Here is a 10,507-nt window from a genome sequence, read left to right as displayed (position 1 = left end):
ATATAGTTGTATCTGCAACTGTATTTGATAATGTTTTGAACTTTTAAAATATTGCATGGTAAAAACAGAATCTGCTCTTCATATTAGTGAAAAACGTTGGTGTTTTTTGACGAGTTACTTTCATTTTTGCTTTCTGCTTTTCATTTAAAATATGTTTCCATTCTCGGAAGGTTTCTAAGGTTCTTCTACATATTAAAAAAGTTGTTAAACATCTGAGTGGCGCACTACTTCTACTAGTGGTGAGAARGTGTATTGCACCTTATTCAAAATCAATGTGGTTCCATGGCCKTCTGCGGCCCAAAGTTAAAAAAAACTGTTGTTATTTTGAGGCCCAGGCCCATAGGTTAAGAATCTCTGATATAAATCATGTAAACATATATTAAAAAAAGGAAAACCCCAAAAAGTCAGATGCTAAAATAATAGAACTGATCATAACTGTAAGCCACCAATTCCACACACCGACACACAGTCCTTCTTTCTCACCATCATCATCTTCGGCTGGCCCATCATAGGATTTATCTATAGCTGCTCGGAAGCTTTCATTGCAGCCCCTTCCTCTGACCATATTTGGGCGTGGACGATGGAATGGGAGGAGCTCAGATTTCTTGTTAACCTCTGACATCGCCGTTTGGAGACTCTCCAGTGAGCTGGACTTCTTCAAACCAAGGGATGGGCCAAGTTCCACAGGAGTTGATGGAGCTGGGGGAAAACAAGAAAACAACTGTTAGTTTTCCATGAAACAAAACAAAAAAATAACTAAATCAAAAAAAGACACTATCTGAATGACATGTAGACAGAAAGAGATTTGCTTTGCTCTGATTGGGTTAAAAAACCTGCAGTGACTCTGATTCAGAACCAGAAAGAACATGGCTTGAACTCTGGAGAGTAAGAGAAATACGAAAACAAGTGCGATGAGCTAAACTCTACAATTGTTAAGGTTGTGATGGATGTGAWGTCTGTTCCTCTGTTGTTCGCTTCCATCTGTCACCGCAAGTATACCACACTGTGAGAAATATTACTAAGGGAGAGAGGGATGTATGAGGAGGGATGATGTAGAGGTTTGAGATRGTTGAGAAGACAGAGTGGAAGTATTCAAGAGGGAGTAAAACAGAGATCAGGCATGTTGTGTTTTAAAACTTCTCATTCCCAGTACACAGAACATAGTTTGCAAGTGGCAACAYGAGTGAACCTGGCAAGTTCTTTAACAAACAGACCACAGAAAAACTGTTGCTGCCCTGCTGCACAAAGCCAACATAAGCTAACAACATGCTGACTGCTGAAGCTGGATCAAGCTCAGTCATAAGCTCCCCTATGATTTTCCACCACTTGTGTGGATAAAAAAGAGAGAGAGAAAGAGAGAGAGAGGGTAATGTGATTGTCACTGAGAGCCATCTAAAACAAAGAAGACGYTGATGGTGGGTAAGATGGGAGAAACCGGACAGGAACGATGGCAACAGGGTGAGAGCAAATTAAATTTCCTGCAGGGAATATCACCAGGGAAAACCCCGGTGGCAGAGAGGAGGACAGAGAAAAATTGCCTAAAGAAGACGAAGGCTGGGCTTGTTGCCAGCTCAAAATACTGGTAATCCTTAGACACACACATTTTGGATTCCTTCCTGGCTCTGGCTTGTCGATATGATGCCACTTTGATTCATGATAGCCAAACTTGCATCACTTTAGCTAATGATTCCCTATACACACCGATGCTCTTTGTGTGAGTGTGTTCTCAAAGGGAAGGAGATGGCTGTGACTTCCACATCTATTTAAACAACCATTAACAAAACCCAGAATTGCACAGCGAGTAATAACACACAGTAAAAGTATGCACATGCATAATGCAAGCGTGYTGCTTGGAGACGAGATGGACAAAGGTCACAGTGTGTGAGACTCTCATCCATAAACACGGGCTACATGTCATTCTGAGGCATGGTGAATTATTAAACATCAAGTGCTTTGTGATCAATCCATATACCTTTCAATATCAATGTTCTAAATATTAAGACATTCTTAAAGAAAACATCTGTGCCTACAAGGTCTTCATAGAACCTCAAGAATAACAGCACAAGAGACACTGCCAAAGTTTCTTGATGTATTTAAGCACCTGATTTCTTTAGATCCTACCACAGCATTTTAATAAGACTAAGGTCACCTTGTTTTCTGTTAGTATGTTTGGAATCACTGCCATGTTGCATGACCAGAATTCATCATTACACCAAACAGACAGATGACCTAACCTTTAAATGCAATACTCTAGAATGCAGAGGAGTTCATGGTCAACTCAAAGATATTAAGGTGCTCTGCTTCTATAGATCCATAATAACCCTAAATAATTACCCATTTATGCCTCACATATGGTGTCGTGTGTTGTTTGTGTAGGTAATCTTTGCTTAGTTTTCACCAATTGTCTTACTTTGCCCAATACCCATCCGCCCATTTTCTTCCTCTTATCCAGGGTCGGGTCATGGGGGCAGCAGCCTAAGCAGAGAGACCCAGACTTCCCTCTCTCCAGCCACTTGGACCAGATCCTCTGGGGGAATCCCAAGGTGTTCCCAGGCCAGCCGAGAAACATAGTCCCTCCAGCGTGTCCTGGGTCTTCCTCTGGGTCTCCTCCCAGTGGGACGTGCCCAGAACACCTCACCAGGGAGGCGTCCAGGAGGCATCCTAACCAGATGAGCCACCTCAACTGGCTCCTCTCGACGTGGAGGAGCAGTGGCTCTACTCTGAGTCCCTCCCGAATGACCGAGAACCCAGACAACCTGCTGAGGAATCTTATTTTGGCCACTTGTATCCACGATACTGTTCTTTCGGTCACTACCCAAAGCTCGTGACCATAGATGAGGGTAGGAACGTAGACTGACCGGTAAACCGAGAGCTATAGCCAAACTTTTTAAAATTGTCTTGGTCTGTCATTGTTCCATAAGTGCGGTGGTTTCTTTAGTCCGAATTTGTGCTGATATATTCTTTATACTAAAATCCCTTTCCCACTCATTCCTTCCAAACAAGTCAAATATTTTCATTTTTATTATCATTTTATTTCAGCGTTATTTTATTCATATTTAAAAAAAAATGCAAAATGAAAATTGTGAATTCTGAGATGCAGCATTTTTGGTGTTTTTTTGCAATCCCTCTGAACATTACACAGCTCGACAGCAAGCTGAACCTGATGGGGCCTACATTGTTGGAAAGATTGGCAGCTGTCTTGTATGCTTGCCACTTGTGAATAATCTTCCTCGCTGTTGAATGATGCACTCCAGATTGTTTGGAAATGGCCTTGTAACCTTTCTCARATTGACAGACAGTAAAAACTGCTTCTTTAGAGTCACAGCTGATGATTTTCTTCCTTGGCATTGTGTTAATGCACACCTGAATGCTTCAAAGAAAGAAACTGACAAACCCTCTGTGTTGGCAGATGAGGTGGAAAGGCAGTCACACTTGCTTTATTAGTGATGTAGTAAAAGGATGTAGTACAGGCTGATGCTTGCCACCTAAATGTAAGAGTGGAGACATACCTAGGATCGTAGTCAGACAGGACCTCAAGCTTGATGGAGATTGCACAAATTGGTGTTTAATTTAGAAAATACACGACAAGTGCTCTATCTGTTAACATTCAGTGGAACGCCCGCATGCCCTTTTTGGTTTGTTTTRTTTTGAAATGTCTTTCTGTGTTTCTGTTCAACCTCTGTCCGTGTTCAATGCATCAAAATGACCATCTAGGCCCTCCTCTTTAGATTGGCACCTCATTTGACCAACTGGGTTCAACTGTCGGCTCTCCAGAGCCAATAATATATGAGAAGTGACCAACTTCCGGTTTCCGTCATCCTGGGCTAGATTGACTGTAGAATCAGCCAGTCAGCTCCGAGCTTCGTTCTGATGCCACAACTGTGTAGCCAATCACCGTACCTTTCATTTGATATATATTTTGAGGGGGTGGGAACTTTGTTTAGTGACGGACAAGGTAAATATGGAGTAGGTCGCCATACTTAGGCAGTCGTGCTATGCTGCCGAAGAAAGCCACGCTCACAGGAAAACTTTTTTCCCATCATTTTTTTTGCCATTTAGCTGACTAAACATGCTGATAAGATGGAATATATATATATTTGTTATTAAGTGTTTCGAGTGCTTCAAGACATGGAAGTGTGATTTTTGTGGCCAGGAGAAGTAAAAATGTTTGAATAAAAAGACTTCCGGTCGGCCATTTTGAATCGCTAATTTCATCATATTTGAGAAAAAATATGCATCAAATGTGAGAGGGAAACAAATATTTTTTCGCTGCTGGTGGTTTTATAAGCTGTGTTGAATGTTAATGCTTTGAAAGAAATAAGGATAAATTTGTTTATTCTTGTGTTTTTGGCTGTTCAGTGGTGGAAATTTGCCTGAATGTACTCAGATGGTCTAAAATATTTCAGAACATTAATATACATATATTTTTTAATCTCATCATGCTGTGAGTAAATATGGATGGTATAATGTATTTTGTGGGGGTTTTATCTTTAATTTGAGCCCAGAGTGAAGTCCCTGTGTTGAAGCATTTAGAAATTGCAGTGTTTTGGACAAAATGTAAAGTCTGGACATATTGTACAGGTGTACAAATATGCAAATGAGACATGCTGGATTGTATTATGTCTCAAATATTCATATTTTATGCTACTGTTATCAAATTTGAACTGTAATAGTTGGGAATTAATATTTTAGCCCAGTAAAATTTGTTTATTGATATCTCATTGCCTTCATGTTCTGTGATACTTTATTAATAAAAAATAAACATTTAGAGAGAAAAATATCTTGATTTTTGTGTATTTTACTTCAATATACTAAATACTGGTTACAGTTACAAAGAATAYGAVTGMTGAAGTTAAAAWTTCAGATTATTAGCTTTAAAAAGAGACCAAGCTTGTGAATTTACTCTAAAGGGTTCAAAAGCAGTCCTTCATTTAATTTGCGTGTAATTTTTAAGGCGTTTTATGGTATTTTATGGCCAAAGGTTAACAGGTTTTAAAGTTTGAGGTCAACGATAAGTTCACTAACTTCTTACTCTAAACTTTGTGAAAAGCATTGGTTAAAAAGGACACCCTGATTACTTTTACAAAGAGTTGTATAAGCCTTTTACTGTTTGGTGAGTTAATCAGAGAACACACACACACACACACACACTAAATCAGAGCCATCTTTACAGCTACACACACAGGGTGATGGCCATTCACTAACATAATTAAAGACATACCCACTCACAAATAGTGCTGCTGAGAGAAGCAGGATTTGTGTTATAAATGTAATTACTGCTGTCCAGCTGTAAGATGAAAGTATTAAGCTGTTTTTAGGTGGAGGGAGGGATGTCATGCAAGACAAAAATGCCAAAACAGTTTGAGTAAAATGGAGAAATGGTGCGAGACAGGAGAAATATTAATAATAAAAAACACTTAGAGGATGATAAGTGAAGAATAAAAAATAAGACGGCAATCCTTGGAGTAAAATGAGAACATGAGTTTGGTAAGAGGGCAAATATGAAGTAGGACAGAAAATAAACAACAAGCAATATATGAATTTAATTTTTTTTAAATAAAAGCACAGTGAGAGAGAATGCCAAGACATCCCAAGGCTACTTTGTTGGCAGGAGTCAGTGGACTATTTTTCAAGTCAAAAATACACCAAGGAGCAGCTTAGCAGAGGGCTACAAAGCCAACAGTCTTACCAAACGCCTCAACTTCTGGCACAGYAATTCTCACTTCAGATCCTCTAATAAAGAATGTAGCTATTTTTAATAGGTTTTACAATATATTTGCATTAAAAAAGGAAGAAGTTTCAACATCCCAGCTCATATGTAATCTAACCCAGCTGCGGAATGAACTGAAGGATAGTCGAAAGGCATTCTTTACACAATAAACTACGGAAAAATGACACGTTCCTAACATAATGACAGGGATATTTACATCTAAAATGACATGTGCATAAATATTTTTCAGTGCAGATGTATCTCCGGTGATTGGGGAGATTATTGTAAGCAGTGTCTCATATTCCTTAAATGTAGAGCAGTTTTCATTTTCTAGCAGAAATAAGGCTTTACTAGAAAACAGACCTTTGCATTATTTAAACAATCATAACAAACCATAACAGCACATCAATCTGTTGCCTCACTATTTATTTTCTACATACCCTCACCAGGAATATCATAATGATGGAACTAAAAATAGATTCTGTCGAAGAGATTTAACTGTGTGTAGAAATAAAAAGTTTAATGCAGCACGAAATGATGTAAACCTTAACTTTACCAACACTTTCCAACTGTAAACAAAGGAGTTTTTTTCTTTCTTATGCTCAATGAAATATAGAGAACAGCCTGTCAGTGACGACTGGATAAAGTCTGAGTGAGATGAATGGTTTTACCGGGAAGAAACGACAGTACTGACCATCTCCTGATTACTGCTCACCTTTATTAGCTTACTGGGGGAGATGGAGAAGGGTCAAAGGCCATTCAATATACAGAGGAGTGGCCGAGGCTACACACAAATACAATAAAACATCAGTGTGCTAAACACACAACAAACAAAAAGGCACACGCCACGTAAAGAACACACACTCAGGCAATGTATTCAAGATCGARAACCCGCACACACACAGGCCCATAATGTGCAGGGGTGAAATGAAACACAGGACTGCTTAGTTCAGCTGTTTGAATTCTCCGTCTAACGGCGGTGGCGAGGAGCTAATGCGCCGCCGCATCTGCACACACCCGCGCTGACACACGGCCAAACAAACTGAGCTGCTCTCCCTGCGACAAATTAATCCATCAATCCGCATCAGCCCAACAAGGTGGCTCTCAGGTTAAACCCGAGGCAGAGTCTGCGAGTGGCAAAGAGGACGGGAAACAATGGGGACAACGAAAGGAAGATTGAGAAAATCCCACAGAAAGACGGAATAGACGTGGAGCGAAATGAAGAGACAAATCRCTGAAAAGGGAGAGACAGGAGGAGATGTGGTTTTCTAAAGACGCGATTCTGGCAGAGCCTCGTCGGCGTGTGATGGTTTTCAAAGTCAAAGATCCACCAGGGAACGATTCAGACAATGGACTGCATCAGTGTCCCTCAGCATCACTCGGGCCCCCTGACACATGCACACAGAGACATTCTCAGAGAGATGTTGTCCGTCCTAAGCTTCTCTGCCTGTTTGCCAGCCGCTAAGCCTGAATGACGTTGGCAAGGAGAAGAGTGAGGGAGACAGAGCTGGTGGAGGAAGCAAATAAACAGACAGAGAGCTGCAACAAAAGCAAACAAGCACTGCAACAGTTTAATACCAGTTCAACACATTGCAGCAACTTGGTTTGTGTTTCCACAAGTAGAGACAAAGTTGCCAGTTTTGATCTCTTTTAAACACTTTTGMGCATTTTGAAATAACTATGGCACATCTTACAAACATACACTTGTTTTTTTTTTTCATTTACTGTTACAAAGAATTGTCTGTCAAACACTGATTTTGTGACGCCAACACAAAGGTCAGAGACTTCACATGAGATTTGGACCATCTTGTGGGGGGAAAGCAGATTACTTCCTACTCATGAGCGCCCCCTCTGGTGGGGAAACGTTTTTTCAGGGATATTAACTTTTTCCGAACACCGGTAGACGGGAGCCATTACAGACGAACATGTTTTTTGTTGTTCCAGCAGCGGCTCGGTCACACGCTAATGTCATTAGTTCGTTATCATTACTAAGGTGCAGGACTACTTTTCCCCCTTTTTTTCACATCATGTTGCCTGCCTGGATCTGTTATTATCTCGCTCTGAAGCACTGAGGCGTGTCAGAAATATGTTCGCTTCATCCGCTCTTTACGACGCGGTCTCATTTCCRGACTCAGGCATTTTGTGAATAAAGCCAATATTTCAGTTAAAATACATAAGTAAAAATATTTTTCCRAGTATAGTACTACCCCCCAACTTTATGGATGATTTTATGGATTCAATTTTATGTATTATACTTGAATAAATACGGTGTGTCTATACTCCCAATACAACATTAACTACAGTCTTAGTAGTTTTGCTACACACATCAGTGTAGAATGTAGTAATTATCCTTACTAAATGAATACTTAAATCCARCTCAGCCAAATCACTGTTTCCTTATATGGTGGCATAGCCAAAGAAACAGGCTTTGAATAATTACKTTATTAAAAATGTGCCAAGTTAAACAGGCCACTAATGACGTACGTTCAGATCATCCTGCAAGAAACTTTAAGATTGTTTTTCACGTCCAACGTTGATGGCGAAACAAGTGAGAAATATTATTTAATTACAGTCACTTCTACATGTTTCTCTAACATATTTTCTACAGAACTCTGACAGTCAACAATTCAGGATTCCACCACATGGAATCACAGAAATATTAATTTGAAAGACTGCATTTACACTTACTGGTAATGAGCAGACTGATTTACATTAGGTCATTTAAAGTTACTCTTGCAGTGAATACATTTTTTCTGGCTGGATGTAGAAACATGGCTGTTTATTAATTTGGAAACGTAACTTATATACTGTATATGTATATCAAAACAATAAGCTTGTGTTTCTTGTGTTGCGACATTTTTTATTTATAAAAAAATGTAGAAAATTTGTATTGTTATGTTCTGAACATTTATTTCTGCATATGTGTGGATTTTCTACACAAAATGCACACCTGCAACTTTCTGTGCAAATGCTTCAAAACAAAGATCTTGTGTGATCTGTTAGCGATCTGGAWATGTGATTTGGAAACCTTTCAGCTATTACCACATCAAATTGTGGCTCAATATCCAATAAAAAAGACTGAATTATCCACATTTGTTAAAGCTGTTAAATGAAGAGATAATTCTGTAAAACTAATTTATTATTGGTTTCATATTAGTCCTCAGTAAGGTTTTGAAGGTGTTCTAAGCCAGTAGTTTGGCTTCTTTCATTTTAATTTTTATTTAGTTTAATTTTTGTTTTTAATTATGTTGTTTCTCTGATGTATTGTTTTATTTTTAATGTGTTTTATTTTCTGTGTGTTGGGCCCCAGGAAGAATAATCTCTGCTGAGGTAGAGCCTAATGGGGACCCTAAATAAATAAAGAATAAATAAAGCTCATTAGCCGTGACAAACATCTTAAAATGGGGCAGTAATATTTAAAAAAAAAAACTAAACTCTTTCATTAAAAATCGCACAAGGAGTTAGCCAAGTAAATGCCTAGATTTACATTTTATTTACTAAATTTAGAGTAAAGTGAGAAATTAAATCAGACATTCACAAATTTACATTAAAACAGACTTCCAGACGTCTTAAAGCCGTAGTAAATCTRAGTCTTAGTGTGTAAAAAGACAAAAGAGGTGACGTGAAGCTCTGCAAGACATATCATCAGCCTGTTATTTGTGTAGAAATGGATGTTTCTGCAGTTCAAATGAATTTCACTATCGCTTTTGTCTAACTTTCAAATACACACGTGTGACACGCACACACACACACGAGCGGCGGCAGCCTGAACTCAACGAGCACGACTCAGGAAAGTGACATTTGAAACAATGCGCTTTTGTTCCTCCGCTCCATCCGCTGTCATGTTGCACTGATGCATGCAGAAGCACAGAAATACGTCTGCACACATGCACGTGTGTGTTTCTGAGCTGACTTTTTAACAATCACCGAAATGTCACTCAACACTCGCGCGGGAACATCGGCAATCAAAGAGCAACAGGTGACAAAGACGTCAGGCAAAAGGGCGATTACAGTCGCCGCCAGAACTGCCTGTCTGACATTTGTTGTCAGAAATAAGAGACCAGMGGCTCAGTTTGAAAACTGTCCCACGTACAGTATGATTGTCTTTAATTTTGCTCGGACAAATAACTGAATGAGAGTGGAGAAAAAATCATGAATATGTGCAACATATACATTCTGATTACTTAATAATGCGAGTAAGTTAGCATAAAAGCATAACAAGTAAACAAAAAGTGGTTAGAATCACACAAACTGCCCAACAGATCCAACATCTGATGTCAGTCTGCATGTGGTTGTGAGTCTGCTGCAGCAGCCATGCATCGATCGGATTATTTCAAAATGAGGATAAGATGCATGCAGCCATCATGCAGAGCAGATAAACAAAATTAATCTCCCCACCAATGAGGTGCTGGCTCTGACTCRTACCAAGGTCCATGCTTTTGGAGGCTTTAATGTGCTGGAACTGCTGTTGGTTCAGATTCTGGGCGGGAGACTGAGGCTGGGCCCCGTGAGACACGTGAGACTTTTCTCTGGAAAAGATCAATGACACAATAAGTAAATTTGACAAAATGACAAAAAAAGTGACTAAATCAAAAGAATTACATTATCTACCATTTAGCACAGCTTAAAAAAATAAATATTTAATTATAATTAATGAGTTCATGAGTAAAAGAGACCAAAACAACCTTTAAAAGATCTTCAGAGAGCTTGAAGAACTAAAGAGCACTAAAACACACAGACCGCTTCAAAACATTACAAGAAACTCTGGCTTCTTGAAAGCAAAGCATAAAGACATTA

General features: G+C 39.2%; 2 protein-coding genes across 4 annotated transcripts in view; both read right to left on the bottom strand.

Annotated features, from left to right (window-relative positions):
* LOC106526993 (partitioning defective 3 homolog B) overlaps positions 1 to 696 on the bottom strand; it is a 112,492-nt gene extending 111,796 nt beyond the window's left edge. For both annotated transcript variants that reach the window (XM_014021740.1, XM_014021739.1), the window contains exon 1: positions 484 to 696. In XM_014021740.1, coding sequence (XP_013877194.1) covers positions 484 to 622 — 139 coding nt within the window. In that variant the 5' untranslated portion in view covers positions 623 to 696. The remainder of the gene's footprint in view (positions 1 to 483) is intronic.
* Positions 697 to 9,946: 9,250 nt separating this feature from the next.
* Positions 9,947 to 10,507, bottom strand: part of LOC106526992 (partitioning defective 3 homolog B) — a 120,564-nt gene continuing 120,003 nt past the window's right edge. For both annotated transcript variants that reach the window (XM_014021736.1, XM_014021738.1), the window contains one exon: positions 9,947 to 10,239. In XM_014021736.1, the coding sequence (XP_013877190.1) occupies positions 10,044 to 10,239 (196 nt within the window). In that variant the 3' untranslated portion in view covers positions 9,947 to 10,043. The remainder of the gene's footprint in view (positions 10,240 to 10,507) is intronic.

Source organism: Austrofundulus limnaeus, unplaced genomic scaffold (assembly GCF_001266775.1).
Source record: "Austrofundulus limnaeus strain Quisiro unplaced genomic scaffold, Austrofundulus_limnaeus-1.0 Scaffold303, whole genome shotgun sequence".
NCBI classification, from domain to species: domain Eukaryota; kingdom Metazoa; phylum Chordata; class Actinopteri; order Cyprinodontiformes; family Rivulidae; genus Austrofundulus; species Austrofundulus limnaeus.
This window is presented reverse-complemented; position numbering and strand designations above follow the sequence as displayed.